The sequence below is a fragment of the Camelina sativa genome, chromosome 10 (assembly GCF_000633955.1).
Source record: "Camelina sativa cultivar DH55 chromosome 10, Cs, whole genome shotgun sequence".
NCBI lineage: Eukaryota > Viridiplantae > Streptophyta > Magnoliopsida > Brassicales > Brassicaceae > Camelina > Camelina sativa.
Genome location: NC_025694.1, coordinates 1,075,648 through 1,092,706, shown reverse-complemented (window position 1 = coordinate 1,092,706; position 17,059 = coordinate 1,075,648). Strand labels below are relative to the sequence as shown.

The following is a 17,059-nucleotide window of genomic DNA, read 5'->3' as shown; positions in this document are numbered from 1 at the left end:
TTTAAAAACGTTTATGAGGAAAATGAAAAATATCAATCCGGATGTAAGAGTCAAGTAACTGGCCACCGACAAATCAAAAGTTTTGGAGAGACTCAATTTTTTTATATTTATATTACATTTATTTTAATTATAATATATTAGTATTGCATTTTTCCGGTAAATTATATAAAGATTAACCGGGTTTTGCTACCTTTGATTTTTTTTTTTTGGTTTAAAGAAACCAATATAATTTTTAAACCACATCAATCAAATAATGTGACAAAACAAGTATATTCTAAGAGGGAACAAATTTAATAAAAATAGATAATTAGATATTATTGAAAAAAGATTGAAGTGGGAAGAATAGTTGCAAGTGGGGTGCTCATTTGGTCAACCTTTGTAAGTGAGAAAATTAAAAGGAGAGAGAATTTGTGCCATCATAATTTCCCCACATTCTTTTTTTTTTTTCATAATTTCCCACATTTTTTTTTTCCAAAAATTATATTGAAAAAAATATAAGCGAAATAAATCCAATCCTTTGATTAATTCTAATTATTAGCCACCCACCCATCAAAAAAATAAAATAATTTTTTTTTTTAAATGCCTCTCTTCTCCTTCTTAAGAAGAAGGCTCTTGGTTTCATTTCGTCCCATAATCTTCCAAACTTCACCAAAATAAATTCTTAAGAAAGATATATAATTTTTGTTTTCTCTTCATAGTAATACTTCTCAAGATCTTAAAGATTTGATTAATAAGAAGGAAAAATACGAAGAAGATCAAATTCATTTATCTTCAAATGGGTTTTGATGATTCATGCAACACAGGTCTTGTTCTTGGTTTAAGCCTCTCACCAGCGTCTAGTAATTACAATCATGCCATCAAGAAAGCTTCCGCCACCGTGGACCACCGTTTCATCAGGCTCGATCCGTCGTTGACTCTAAGCCTATCCGGTGAGAGTTACAAGACCAAAACCGTTGCGGGCGCCGGAGACCAGATTTGCCGGCAGACTTCTTCTCACAGCGGAATCTCATCTTTCTCGAGCGGAAGGGTAAAGAGAGAAAGAGAAATCTCCGGTGGCGACGGCGAAGAAGAGGCGGAGGAGACGACGGAGAGAGTAGTGAGTTCGAGAGTGAGTGATGATCATGAAGATGAAGAAGGTGTTAGTGCTCGTAAAAAGCTTAGACTCACTAAACAACAATCTGCTCTTCTTGAAGATAGCTTCAAACTTCATAGCACCCTTAATCCCGTAAGATATTATTACTAGTTTATTATTTCCTTAATTAATCTCTTCTTATTTACGTTAATCATATGCTTATTTAATTTTCTATGAAATTTACAGAAGCAAAAACAAACCCTTGCGAGACAGCTAAATCTAAGGCCTAGACAAGTTGAAGTATGGTTTCAAAACAGGAGAGCTAGGTAAAATTTAATTTATTAAATTTTATAATATCATATATCTTTTTCTTTCTTTTTTGGTTCTTAATTAATTTTGTTTTGAATAAATTTGGACAGGACAAAACTGAAGCAAACAGAAGTGGATTGTGAGTTTTTGAAGAAATGTTGTGAGACTCTGACGGATGAAAATAGAAGGCTTCAAAAGGAGCTTCAAGATCTTAAGGCTTTAAAACTGGCTCAGCCGTTTTACATGCATATGCCGGCGGCAACTTTGACGATGTGCCCTTCTTGTGAGAGACTTGGCGGTGGTGGAGGTACTGGAGGAGCCGGCGGAGGTACGGCAGCGGTTGATGGAGAAACGGCGAAAGGAGCTTTCTCCATCGTCACAAAGCCTCGTTTCTATAACCCTTTCACTAATCCTTCTGCAGCTTGTTAGTTACTTATTAATTAATTTTTTTTTGGGGGGTTTCTTTTTTTTTTTTTTTCTTAAATCAAATTAGGAATTAGTTAGAAAGTAAAAATCCCAGGGAAAAATATTACGTTGAAATTGGGGGAAAATGGGGTATAGTCTTTATATATAAGACTCTTCAACGATTCCACTTTATTTTTCGGTGGGATTGTTGTTGGCAGGTTGATGAAGAAAAAAATAGTTTGTAATTATAAGTTTATTTTGTAGCGGAAATAGAAGAAGATATTAGGACTAGGGACTTACTAATCCATCTTCTTTTGTTTTCTTTTCCTGAAAATATGTATTATGGTTGTGTAATTTTGCTTGTAAAAAACATAAATATATAAGTTTCGTACAACTTTGCAATGAATTACGTCTCCTTAACAAATGATTGTTCATTTATGCGACTATAATAGTAGTATTGATTTATAAATTTTCTATCGTCAAATAATCAATATGGGTCATTTTCAGGGAAAAAAAGATATTAATAATAATTCAATATGGTTTCTAATTTCAATTCACACTAAAAACGACGTAACCAACTAAACACTGCTTCCTTATTTTATTGATTTTTTAAATGTTCCTACGGATAGTGATTCTACTAACAGGACGATTCGTGTATAGATTTGTAAAAGTATCCACTAAAACTTTATAGTTTCAGAGTTTCTGCACTTTGATTAGCTAAAAATCTCCAATATTCTTTACTAATCGTTCATCTAAATGAGACACTGGTGCCAACTTGGTTTTGTTTTCAACCGTCGAACCCAAAAATGGAAATATAATTGACTGAAATATATTTCCCACCAATATAGAAAACACTTATAAGTATAACTAGATAGTTGGAGAGAATCTCAAAACTTAAAGAAGGTAAAAGGGATCATCCGGTAAAGCCAAACGATCGATTTCATATTAAATCGATTTTGAAATAAACAAAAACAAAATCACATTTATTATTTGGCTCTAGATAAATATATTATTTATTATTTTGTTTTTGTGTTTAAAGGTGGAAAAAAAACTGAAAAATCATTTGATGGGTGTGAATGATTTTAAGTGAGAGAGATAAAGGGTGTGGGGCTAAGAGGTTTGCTCACGTGTATTGATACATCTCCTTAAACCATTTCAATTTCATCCAAAAAATATAATTTAATTTATAAAAATCTTAAACTATACTATATAACAAAGACAAATTAGATGAGCCAATACACATAATGCAAAAACGTGTTCACATATGTAGTCAGATATCATCCATAAAATACCAACGATAAAACAACAAATATATCATCATCGAATTACAAAGCTTCATCGCAAAGAAAAGAACTGTATTTAATGTAGATACGTTTTGTGGAATTATAAAATGTAATAAAAAAAAATGTAATAAATAAATAAATGTTCGTGAAGATTTGAAGCAGTGACCAGTGAGATGCTCTCTATCTTTAAGGGGTAAGGTGGGACATGCTTCACGTGATTTTTCTCCTCGCGACCATGTTGTAGAGATATACTAATGGGATTTTAATTAATTAGTATGACTCTTCATGTTATATCTATATTTACTATACACGTATATTCAGTACAACGAGACGTATTTATTAACATATTTATGAAAATGACAACTAGAAATATTCATAAAGTAAATTACGTGCTTCACGAACACACACATACACATAATTTAACCTATTCATGAATCTTGCAATTTCAACACGTACATGCACAACATATTGAGTACTGTACAATTTAATTTTGAATGATGTTATTTTTACTCGGACCGTTTTAAGTTTCAATTAATTAATTCTCGTATGTATAGTACATTTAAATAGAAGCTGATATTGATCGTGACTGACATTTAATAGAATCATTGAATTTTTCTAGGTTGTGAGTTAAAGGACGTCGAAGTCTCCAAGATATGGCGTTGAGATTGATCTCCACAAGTAAATATGTATGCATGTTTTCATCTAAACTAAATAGTGGAGTATTTGAGAAAGAAAAAAGAGTGTTTGTTTGAGGAAAATAAAATAAAAATAGTGAAAATTATCGTATGAAGAATGTAATGCATGCGTGATGATGGGGGGACGGGTGAGATGACGAGAGAGTCCACAAGAAAAATCATAAGATCGGTGACCCTGAAATTATGGTGGTGGACCAGTTAATGATGAGATGACTTTCCGGGGAAATCGGTGACTTTCTCGTAAACTCAATTCTTATTTTACGGATCATTCCTTTTTTTTTTTTTTCCTTTGATAATTTTTTTATCTTTTTTTTCTTAAAAAATTGATTACTACAGTTTATGATCCAAATATAAGCTTACCCCAGTAGTGTAGTGTGTTTTTTACTTATACCGCATGTGTACTTATATGTTTTCGTCTACAATTTACATGCATAATGACGAGTAGATATCATAATTGGATCAAGTAAATAATATTATTTTACTAGTAGAAGCATTTGACGAATAACATAAAATATTTAATGTTCACTTGTGAAAATATATATACGTGGTCATTTTGACAAAATAATAATCGATCCTTCAAGCGAGAACAGAAGATTTTATATTAGGCAGGCAAGATTCTGATGAGGCGTACTAAATCGGCGGCAATCGATTAGAAAAATAATTTGTATACATTATTTATAAATATTGGTGTATACTAGTAAGATTAGTACGATTCCATATCATTATTGATTATTTAATCATGTATGTGACTAATTATGTGAGGTTGTTTCTTTTAATGATTGATAGATTTGCTTTACGTGTGCACGAACATAATTAGTGTATTAAGAACAGCGAAAGACATGTGTCAGTTGCTGGTTAAATTGTCGGTCTGTCGAATTCTTGTTCCCGACTTTTCATTTTAAAATACAGGGCTATTTTTTTAATCACTAACCATGAATTTGGTAGAACACTCCAAAAACAATTTTTTTATTTCTCGAATGTGTTAATTCGGTTCCTAAAAAATTTGATATTAAAAACAAAAGCAAATTAACATAACAACTCTCGTGTCATAAGCTCATAGCTAATCTTTATACGCGTTATCTTATCAATATCAATATAATACTAGTATACACACCGCATTGCTTTTGTAATTTACTGTAGAGTCTGTATCAATTACTTAATTTGGCTTTAGTCTACAACCTAGTAGTATATGTAACAAGTGGTGGCCTTCTGCAATTGTACATATAGTTTTTTAAATCGGTCCAGAACTGCTTAGTGATATTCACATATCATTTGAGTGCAAGAAAATTTATATTTCTGTATTCCATAAATATATTAGCCAATTAAAAAAATTAGGTTAATAAGAGGCATAAGCTTTTAACTATCCATCATCGGTTGCTCAACACATCTTGAGACACACACCTTTGTGCGTGTTACTAATAAAAGATTGGTAGATAACCTTGAATATATTTTAATTAGCTCTCATTTTATTTCCCGATCGAAAATTAACTCTAAAATACTATCATACAAACAACTAGAGTACTATCATTTTTTCAAGGTGCAATTAAGGAAATAATCTAAATCATGATTTTTATTTGTTGGAGCATACACTACTTTTTTTCGGCCTTCGTCATTTAGTCATCTGAGATAGTCACGCGACGGTTGGTAAATTATTTTTGGAGTTTTGTGCTAGGTGTATTCATGTTTTTTTTATATAATTATTTAGTATGTTATAAAGAACATATACAATATCAAAAAGGTATTTATCCCAAATATGTAACATAACACATACTAATCTATATATACTCCATTTCGCACCCGCTGATTATATTATTCCCAATATATGAATTTATCTGTAATTAATTATATCGTGATCCAAGAATGTTTTTTCGTCTGTTGTACTAACGAGGAAAAAAGTGTGTTATAAGTTATAACTATGTAAAACAGACCATATATTATCGGGTTAATCTATCAACATAGATGTGNAAAAAAAAAAAAAAAAAAAAATCTACTAACATAGATAGAGGAACTTTTTTAACCAAAAAAAAAGAAAAAGATAGAGGAACTTGTCTACGAGCGTCTTGATATATTATGTGATGTAGTGATAATGTCCACGAAATGGGTCTAAAATTTTCAATAATAGAGGTAGAAAATGGGACTGCTGAATAAATGGAACGTAGCAGGATTTACTAGATGCGGCTCATAGCCTTTCGGAACATATAGTAATATCTTTAGTTACGAAAAGCAATATATAAATGGTAGTGTATGCCCATTTTTCTTCACTTGTCATGTACCATATTAAAGAACTTTGAACCCTTTCTAGTAATTGATTGATGCATATAATATGGAGAACCATGTGATTTTGCTTCCCTTCCTCCGGACTTTTTGTTTATATACACGTTCTGTAGCTTTTTGTTGTTTTCTTTTTTAAAGATATACATTAATTTTTGGTATACAAGAAATATATCTAACATATCAAAGACAATTGTTGGACATAATTTATTTTCAAAAAAATCCTTTTGAGTCATTAGTAAGATCAAAAGTTCAAATATTAAACAATTTTTTTTTAATAGGTTCACAAAAAAATTCCAACGTCAAGTATATACAAACTTACATATCAAAGATGGATTTTTAATAGATAATTTAGATGATCGTTTCATGTGACAAAATCTCCAAATAACACGCGGGTCTCATGAGTTACATTTTGCGTCGCATCACATTGCTCTTTGTAGTCATGGTCAAAGCAATTTTTTCCTTTAGTAATAATCTAATTGACACGTGGAACATTCTCCTTTTGAGTCAAGACACATGTGGATGTTCCTCTAAATAATCACATCTTCATCATAGAACAGAATACTGTCTTTTCACATGTATACTTACATAGTTATAGAAGATACGTCTAAATTTTAACTAACGAAACTTGAAGTACAAAACAGCTACATATAATTAAAATATCTAAAAATCCTTTCCCGAAACAAAAGCTTTTGATGTATACCACAAAATCTCAATAATTGATAACGAAATGGATTATCGGTGTTGTTGATCTGTATCAGGAAGTTATATCAGAAGTTTTGTTTGTTCTTTCTTTTTTGTTTGCTATCATGCATGATATTAGATGTAGTTGATGACGATGTTATAAGGACTGAGGATAACATTTTTTTTACATTAAATGTGATTTTTTAAAGTATAAGAACCCTCTAAATTGCTTTTATTTTGTTCAATTTTACTTTCCACTTCTGTCAAATGCAAGTCAATTTTCCCAAGTGAGAAAATAATACTCAACCTAACAACCCTCACATCTGTTTTCAAAGAATTATTATAGTCACATATATAAGAATTTCAAAATTTTAAGAGTAGTTTAGAATTCTTTATCACGAAAGTTTTAATATAATATATTATTTATTATAGTTTTACAAACATGACGATGATAGTGAAGATAAAATATATTTCATATCACGTTTAATTTTGCATATAATTGTTTTGTTTAGTAGCTTTTGGTGATGAGGGTAAAATTATTATAAACAATATATTCGGAGGATTATCTTAGGATGCATGGCTCTAGATATTTGTTTTTTTATTTGAGATAGATAATATTTAGAAAATAAGAAAAGCAAAAAAAAAAAAAAACTTTTTGTAAAAGAAAGTAAGAAAGACGGTGAAGGACAATGTTTTCACAAATTTAAATTTGTCTCGACTTTAAATACAGTAATGAGCTGTTGCAATATAGTAGTTTGTGTTACATCAAAATACATCATCAGTTCATCACTTTTCATTTCCTTATCGCTATTTACTAAAGAAAATACTATTTTTTTGGGTATAAACGTATATAATAAAAGGTAGAAACAGCCAAACAACAGGTCAATGTGGAAGTTTCAAGTTGTATATAAAAGAAAAGAAAAAGCATTTGGATTAGTCATCATCACTCATCAATTCGTTCCCAGAAAGTTACAAATTTGGACCATTCCAATTATCTCTAATGGACCCCTGTAATCTTTTTTTTTTTAAATCATATTTGCTGATTTGTCCCTTCCGTTACTTAACCTTTTAATCAAATAAAACGCTGTTTTGTAGCCACTCATGAATCCCGTGCTGGACCTCACCCTGATCATAAAACCTTTAGTTACCATCATCACACTCATCATCTTTTGCCATCTGCATCATTGGCTTTGCTTATCCCTGCCATCAATATCAACAAAAAGACTAATTAGACTTGTTTGAAACTTTACGGACTATCATATATTTGCTCATAACTTTTCAAAATTTAGATCTGGTTTTACAATTTCAGACTACGGTTAACTACAAAAATAAAAATTTAAAAAATACGTATTTTATTAACAGGTGTGACGGATCTAACCTAGTTCGACTGGCTTTGGCATGTTTTAACTTAAATTGATCTGATATGTAACGAGTATAAATAAAGCATATTATTGCCTCAAGGCCCAATACAGTATTGTTAAGAGAAGACGGGAAGACCAGGCCCATTAAAACGATACTACTTTCTAGAAGGTGTCCAGAAACCCCATCAAGAACAAGAAGACCGTTAGAAAGTTCTTTTTTTTTTTCAGGCGAAACATAATCAACTTGAATTCGGGACAGTCGTTAGAAAGTTTTGTGTTATAGAGGAAAAAATAACACTTATTAACAAAAAATTAATTAATGAAATTGAACGTAATCGAATCTAGACCAGTATCGATCACGGTACTAGTATAATACTGGTTTGTTTTTCTTATCTGTCATATTGCGTGTTTTCTTTAAACTGAATTGTTGCGATTTGCGAACCGAACCAAAAAAAAAAAAAACATAATACTCCAACAAACAAACTTGGTGTCCACACGATAATAAACCAATGGAATATAAGACATGATGGAAACAAAGTAAAATTCAAAAATATAGATACATAAGAACACTTGATGGCGATCAGATCGATTGTGGAACCACTTGGTCTTGTTCTTGCTTTTTAAATGTGTGTTGAATTTGGATCATATCCCAGCCGAGCATTCTGGGGGAGGAACATGAAAGCGAGACTTATCAGTGCAATAATCATAGACCATATGGTTCACTCGAACCCATCTATATCCTCGAGCTTCCGCCGGGCTCAACGTGTGGTATGCACTGCCTTCCCACCAGTTCATCGGATTAGCAGGACAATTCGCTGGTCCTGGAACCGGACATCCTTCGATATCAAAATCTTTGTAGTAAGCATAAAATGGTGCTCCCGACCAATTGATTTTCTCTATTCCTCCGCGTGTCGCCCAATCATCAGCTTCCCACAACGTGGAATATATACTCATTGGTTGGAATCTCGGGTATGGCACTTTCCTTGCCTCGTTGTTCTTATAAACCCTAATGGGCACCTTGTCTACGTAGAACCTACACACCCCACATTTATTGGACGATTAGAAAATGTATATTACTTTTGCATATTTTATTGCAACAAAGAGAACCATGCATATCTTTGATAATTTGTTTTGTTTTTTACTTATAAGTTATGGCTAATGAATTCTAAAAATATGGGACCTTCATATGTTCAAATGATGAATGCCTCCTCCAAAACAAATATGCTGTCTCTTTCATTCTCTTATTTCATGGTCCACGGGCCGACAAAATATTAAACCAATCATGTCTTTCGTGAAAATATGAAAAGATAAGAATAAGTTAAAACGAATCTTCTACAACAAAATTATTGGTTAATTAGTTACTATGTTACATTCCCTTTAATAATTAGATAAAGTTAACAGAATTTGGTCGTAGATGTATTTGTATATACATAATAATGTGACTTACACAATACGGAGGTGGTTCCATGAAATGGCGTATTCGTGGAAATCACGAGAAGGGTCGAACCAAAGGTTAACTCTTTGCTCTCTATCGCCTTTACCATGAGCAAAGACATTGGTTTGCACGGTGTAAGGTTGCCCACTTCGGTTTCCTAGAAACTCGAAATCCAGCTCGTCTCTTACAGAATCCGTATCGGAATTCATCTGCACATTTGATCATATACATATTAAGTGTGTTATGTTATAACCAAAACTCTTAAAATGGAACAAACATGAGAAATACTATATCTATATGGTTACATAGAAGGCAGCGACAGTTCCGGCCGAATCACCCGGGAGAAGTTTGATTTTCATGCTCACGTGGCCGAACAAGTATTGCTTCTTGGAAGCGAATCCACATCCTAAACCAATGTTGAACAAAAATTGTTTAAAAAAAAATTGAAAGGGAAAATCTATATTATGTTCCAAACTTCCAATATAATTAACTATTATTGCATATATATGTAAGAACCTGAGCTAGGGTCCAATTTGAGCTGGATAGCTCTTCCTCCATCGATTTGGGTGATATGAGCATCGGACCATGTAATCCTAAAGTCATCCTCAAATTTAGCCGGTCTACTCAAAACCGGCTGGTACAATGCTGCAAATAAGCATATGCTTATCATAAAAAAAACATATCTTGAAGAGGAGAGGGACTCCACCATTGTTGCTATGTAACTTAAGATGATGAGTTTGTTTTGAAATTAGAAAGATCGAAGTCATATTTATATGTAGGCATAGAGACGCATGCAGGCATATGTTTATGTACAATTATTGAGGAAGGTCTCATTTAGAGCTCAGCTTTTCAGTACAGCTAATCACTGATCGATCGTCTCAATATTTATGGACCTACCACTTTTCTATTATTGTTGTTATTATTATGTTTTAAATTCACTGAGTATGTCTTGTTCTCTTTCCCGAATTATACTGTTATTTCACTCTCTCTTTTTTTTTTCTAGAATTTAATTTAGTTCTTGCACACTGTTTGGTAATAACTAATCACATTATTATCAAAGAAGAATTTACAATAAGCAGCAATAACTACGAAAGAAAAGAAAAGAAAAAAAACATTCCAATTTATTGTGATAAAAGTTGGTGATATTATTTCTTGGCTCATCAATGATTGAGGCAGAGGAATTACCCAATACGAGCGTACAACTGAGAGGAGCGGTGCGATCTAATTCGGCCACGTGTTATCATTGCACGATCGTATCTTTGGATTCTTCAATTTTTGTATTTTTTTGTCACACGATCGTATCTTAGATTATAATTGGTGTTTTCTTTCGTTTTTCATAAAATAATTTTCCTAAATAAATTTATTTTCCCTATCCTCCATCAAATTGCACAGAGACACTAGTTTTACGTCACGGTCTTACGGATAATTTGATTCATCGACAAGTGAAATGGCAACTTCGGCGTGTTTATTTTTATTGTTACACAAGAAAAATAATTTTGGTTGCCTGAAGGATAGTGGATGTGAAGTATTTATGATTGTTTTTTTTAAAAAGTCTTTATGATTGTGCATGGGCCAAGGGAAAACATGTTAAATTCTGAACCCAGGTGGCAGATTCTCTCTTTACCACTGGACTAAGGTGACTTGGTTTGTTCATCAACATTCTAATATATATATATATATATATATATATATATATATTGAGGAAAATAGGAAAATACATGAAAGTTGTTAAATGTGGAGAGGCGTTAGAGTAGGGATGTGTCTATGTCGTGCTCGTTGCATTGTTTATATCCACATCTTTAATTCATATAATTTCTTACTCGGTATTAATTAGTCCCAGCCATCATAAAAAAAAATGGTACTATGGCAATTGGCACAAGAACCTCAAAATTTCGTTTGTAGGAAAAGTACTTATCGATTGGCTAAGTTCACTCTGAGCGCGCATCAAATATGTGTCTATGTTTCGAAATATTAAACCCATATACAGTATGTATCATATATTAGTATGATATTTTGGTTATTTCATGTTGATGCAATATTTGGTATGTTATGTATACCATGTCGAATTAAATAAATACACCCTGTGAAATTTTTGCACGATGAAAACGATAGTTATCAAAACAATCAAGTCTAATAAATTTAGAAGGACACACTACATGGACAAAGCCACATGCATGGAATTATAAGGTCTTTGGATAAGAAATTGACGGACTCCATAAAATTTCATACAGCAAAACTCGATTTAACTCGAAGTTAATGTCGTGTCTTTGAATTATTCTACTTTTTTTTGTATTATATTGATTTAATATGTTACGCAACTTTTCTTTCATCCCTTTACCACTCTTTTCTTTTGTCGTACTTGTTCGAAATAGTAACATAGCACGACCGACACTAAATTGATTTACGCTGTATCGGAATAAAACTACTATTTTGCATGATAACAAAAAAAAAACACTAGTAGTTCTCTTCACTCCCACCATATCAAGATATACAATCTCATACACGTTCCTTCGTCACTCCCACCATATCAAGATATACAATAATAATAATTGTATCCAAAACCTACTATATAAATTTGTTTAATTTGAACAAAAAAAAAAAGATAGCAAACGTTACCTGCAAACAAAGACTCTCCTAATATATAAATGCATATTTTGAAAATTCGAACAGAAGCTCGCATGAACTTGAAGCTCTTACCACACTAGTCAAATCCACGGTCATTTCAACTCTCACTTTAAGATTCATGGGTCTGGACAAGAAAATTGCACTTTTTCAAACGACTTGCGTTACTTAGAATGTATTTCGCTTTCAATATGATCTTCTCGTTTCCATAGGTAGCCTTTCCACAAGAATGTCTCGAGGTGAAACAACAAACACTCTGGAACATTCTTTGGTTGTTTCCATTCCCAACAATCCGGAGGCTTTTCTCTTTTACCTAGAGTCTGAGATCAATGAAAGGGAAACACATGTCATTTTTAGATCAGCATACCAACTAGACAAATTGCTAAAGTAAAACTTTCATTTGTGGAAAGAATTGGCCCATCATTAAGCAAGCAACAACACCATGATAAGCTCCAAAGAGTTTATTTCCGCTAGAGGAAAAGGCACATGAGGAGCACGTGAGAGAAAAATCTAGTTGGAGAAATTTGTATATAGAGAGAGAAGTTTTACTTGTAAAAAGATTATGTTGATTCTTCTTTGTTGAACTCACTCGCATGTGAATGTTGAGAGGGAGGATAGAATTTAGAGAGTGAAGCTCTGAAGATCTATCTCTCTTTCATCGATACTTGTAATAGATTTGGATAAGCAATTTGGATGCGGTTGAGAACACAGGTAACATAACACGGCCGACAATAAATTGATTTAAGCTATATTAGAATAAAACTACTACTACTGAACAAAAAAAAACACTAGTTAGTTTTCTTTCCATTATGCAGAATAATGTCAGTTTCTTGTGATTATTAATATTCTGCTATGATTAGTTTTTTAAACGGCTGAAAATATATACATTTACACAAAATTGGGATTTTGTATGTTACTTTAAAAGTTTGAATAAACAGATTTGCATTGTGTTGTACTAATTCGGTAACCGCTGAAAATAATGGGTCTTTTTAGAAATTGAGAATATCCCCATGATAGGCTTTCTTGCATCTGGGCCTTGTTCGACTTAACTAATACTACAATCATGGGCCATGTTTCGTTTGCCCAACACCAAACAGAAGCATATATTATAATGACTCGATTCTTCGATAATTAAAAGTATATTAATTTATGGAGGTTTTAGTGTATATTGACCTGAAATAATTATGAGTCTAGTGCGTAATCCTCGAATAATCACCAAAAGCCCAATCTTCACGTATAGTAAAAGAAAGAAATAAACAGCGGTTAAATGGACATAGCCATTTGAGAGAGATCATATAATTCTTTTAATCATTGGAAAAAGAAATTTGGAAGAGTGAGTGAGTGAGCGAAACGTGTTGACAGACACAGTTCTAGCCTTCTAGCTAAAGAAGGAATAATAAAATAGCAGTAACATTATTCATTTATTTTAAATAATAAAACTTTTTGGTTAGAAGAATACGAAAAGGCAAAGAGGCACGGTATTGGTCGGTCAGGTGAAGTAGGGTCCCCCCTTCCACTGCTCCAGTCAGTCTTATTACCACAAGAAACCGCAGAAACCACAACTCAACAAAACAAAACAAAAAAGCAAACACAAGTTTTTAAAATTCTTATGGATAAATAAAAGTGTTTTTAGCTTTATAAAAACTAAATCGAAGCAGCTGTGAATATAATGGAAACTAAATTCCTTTTTTTATTTTCTTTAGTGTATTGTTATTATGTTTTCTTGAGTTTTTTTTTTTTTTTTGGCTCTCTTATGAATTTAACATTATACTAGTATAAAACTGTTGTATTTGCGTTAAACTTAATTACTCAATCCTGCTCTTTTGTACCTACGTAATTTCCTTTTCACCTGATTCTTGTTTTTATTCGACTCTTTGTAGTCTTGTACGACACATACGTATCAATCAATACATACACGTTAATAGAGATAGCTGACTACCTTTATTTATACTACATCATAGATTTATTTCCCAAAACATTAATTTATGGAGGTCCCGACATATTTTTTTGTTTCTTTCTTTTTATTCAAATACTGACTCTTTACTTGTATAGTAGTGTTAATACATACTGTATCTTTGATGATGTGATGATACAACAAAAACAAAATAAAGATATAACAGAAAATTTATGTCTTATCCTTAAGTTTAATTTAGTTGTCGTTTTAATGTTTAATCCACTTGTGTTTTAATGTTTTGACCAATCAAGTATATTAATAAAAGATATATATAATAGAAAATTTATTAATTTTGTTAATTTGTTTGAGATAATCTTAAACAATAAATAAATAAAAAAACGGAGGAAGTAAATAATAAACATTACATTATTATTTATGTCAACTCAATTTATATATAAAAAACGCTTACGTGCATACATGTCTATATGTTATATACGTGCGTGTAGTATTCTTTTATGAAAAAATTCATTTAGCCCTTCAGAGGGGTAGTCATTTTCCTTTTTCTTCTTTACTTACAAAACTTCCTCTACACACATCAACCACGCAGCAGAGACAGAGTGAGAAAAGAGTGAGTGAGAGAGAGACTAGAGGAGAGAGAAAGTCTAATTGTTTCTTCTGTAAACTGCAAAGCCGATCTTGTCTCCGAAAATGGTGTTGTGGAGCAGCAACAACATGTCAAGCTTTCTACTGATTTTGCTGATTCTTAATTCGACCCATTTCAGTCTTATGGCTAATGGTAAGGATGGGGTCAATGTCACGTACGTTTCCATATTATCAAAAAACTTAATCTTCATATCATAATCTTTAAATCTTTCTTTTACTTCTTATGACAATTTTCAGGTAGACCAGAGCCTAACTTGGTCGACATCACCAAGGTACTTTTTTCTTCTACAAATTCCTCTGTTTTTTTTGTTTTTTTTGGCTCTAATAAACAAGATTCGATTTGGTTTTTAAAAAAATGCTATAATTTGGAACAGAGAGGAGGAGATCAAGATGAGAAGATGATGATGATGATGAGAGGTCTAATAGGATCAAGACCACCAAGATGTGAGAGGGTGAGATGTCGTTCTTGTGGTCATTGTGAAGCAATTCAAGTTCCTACAAATCCTCAAACAAAGCTTCACTCTCCTTCTTCTTCTTCTTCCTCCACTGAGATGATTCATCTTGATTACACCAGAGGAGACGATAGTACTAATTACAAACCCATGAGCTGGAAATGCAAATGTGGTAATTCTATCTACAACCCTTGATGAATTTTTCTCTACATTTTTTTCTTTTTTTTTGGGATTCAAATTCTATATTAATCTCTGTGTACATATTTATATTTTTAGTCCTTTTCTTTTTTATTGGTCAAAGATATTTGAGTTGTAATCTTCTGATTTTATGATAAGTCTATGTTACTGATTATGATATTAATTGTTGTTTAGGAGTATCATAGTGTAGTTAACATTAAAGTAAATTTAAAGGAAAACAGAGATGAATGAATATTTGCTTTATCCAGAACGATCTGTTATAAATTTTTACTAATCGTGAAAGTAAAAAATATTATAGATAATACATACTACTATATTACACGCATCGTAACCAGAACGCACGGAAACCTATTTTCAAGACGATTCTGACAAATACCAATTTTATGGATGAAAGTTACATCACACACGTACGTATGCATCTACTCTTTCTTTATACACATATAAATATGAGATTTATGTAATGTATGAAAATATTATTTGCTGGTTTAATAGAGAGACAAAGATACGTTTGATACACCAATGAAAATCCATTAGCCCAATAGATAAAAAAAAAAAAAATCAGCCGCTTTGCAGTCGTTTCGTCGAACGTCGCCGTTTTATTTAATTAGTGACCGCTGGGGATTTACTGTGTCCTAGAACTTGTTTCAGTAGAGTTCTCACTGAAATTTATTAGTTAAAACAGCAAGAAATATCAAAACCTAAGCTGTACTACTTTGATTTGATGATCTATATTGTACCATTTTATATATACTGACATACCATATTGTATTACGTCTCAGTTCAATATAATTGTTATATTTTAAACAAACAATTAAAACTCAGATCTGAAACTGCAACCAAGAAACTTAAAAAAATAAAACACTTTTGACTGACTCGGGGTTAAAAGGAAAAAAACTAGTATACATTAGACTGTACATGTAGACTATATATGTTGAGTTACCCAAATAATGATAGTATAGCAATCAAGTCATCAAGATGTCTACTTAAAAAGCCAATGATCAATTTCTACTTAAAGCATGTTTAACATTTGGAATATAAATTTTTGTCGAAATTAATATGAGAGTTGACAAAGCCTATTCATAAAGAAAAATTGAAACGTTGATGGGATTGAACATATATGAAAAAGAAAGATGAAGAAGGGAAGTGACAAAACAAAAGAGAGAAGATGTGTCTTTGTTTGTGTGGGGTTTACTAATTTCACAAATCAAGCAAAGCAAACAGTCTTGATTCTCTACACTGTTCTTCCTTTGAATGACTTTACTTCCCCTCCCCCCCCCATTTTTTGTTTGTTTTGTTTTCATTTGTTACATAATAATAATGCAACTCCAATATATATATATAGTTGAATTTAAAGAAAATTTATACATTTGGAATTTGGTGGAGGGAGACTCAAGTGTCAATCAAAGTCGGTACACTGCCACCATGCCACTGCTTGAACCAATCTTCTGAACGCCAACCTCGCTCCATATATTTTATATAAATGTCTTCTAAATGATTCACTATATTTTTAACTATACGCATAATGCTATTATCCAAAGGTCGATGGTAAATCCTGTTATACTATGTATGAGACCCAACTCCAAAAACTTGTTATAAGTTTTTTTCTTTGGTAACATTTATGAATAAATTCTAGTTGGTAACGTGATCAAATAGTATATACCTAACACTTTGCACGTAATGATTCTCAATTAGGCTTCGTTCGATCAGCTAGAGTC

The 17,059-nt window shown here is 31.9% G+C and overlaps 3 protein-coding genes across 4 annotated transcripts; 2 read left to right on the top strand and 1 right to left on the bottom strand.

Annotated features, from left to right (window-relative positions):
* Positions 534–2,192, top strand: LOC104716341 (homeobox-leucine zipper protein HAT22-like). 2 transcript variants are annotated; one of them, XM_019230537.1, is made up of 4 exons: positions 535–1,225; positions 1,319–1,398; positions 1,492–1,668; positions 1,728–2,192. In XM_019230537.1, exons 1-4 carry the CDS (start codon positions 776–778, stop codon positions 1,777–1,779), a joined length of 759 nt encoding a protein of 252 aa, XP_019086082.1. In that variant the 5' UTR covers positions 535–775; the 3' UTR covers positions 1,780–2,192. The 2 variants fall into 2 exon arrangements, with proteins under 2 accessions (XP_010432030.1, XP_019086082.1); XM_010433728.2 differs by having other exon boundaries at positions 534–1,225; positions 1,492–2,192.
* On the bottom strand, positions 8,531–10,278 carry LOC104716340 (probable xyloglucan endotransglucosylase/hydrolase protein 7). The gene is made up of 4 exons (XM_010433727.1): positions 10,032–10,278; positions 9,821–9,921; positions 9,528–9,724; positions 8,531–9,113 (listed from the first exon to the last, which is right to left on the bottom strand). Exons 1-4 carry the CDS (start codon positions 10,222–10,224, stop codon positions 8,723–8,725), a joined length of 882 nt encoding a protein of 293 aa, XP_010432029.1. The 5' UTR covers positions 10,225–10,278; the 3' UTR covers positions 8,531–8,722.
* Positions 14,548–15,503, top strand: LOC104716339 (EPIDERMAL PATTERNING FACTOR-like protein 2). Its single transcript, XM_010433726.2, has 3 exons — positions 14,548–14,827; positions 14,932–14,966; positions 15,069–15,503. Exons 1-3 carry the CDS (start codon positions 14,740–14,742, stop codon positions 15,339–15,341), a joined length of 396 nt encoding a protein of 131 aa, XP_010432028.1. The 5' UTR covers positions 14,548–14,739; the 3' UTR covers positions 15,342–15,503.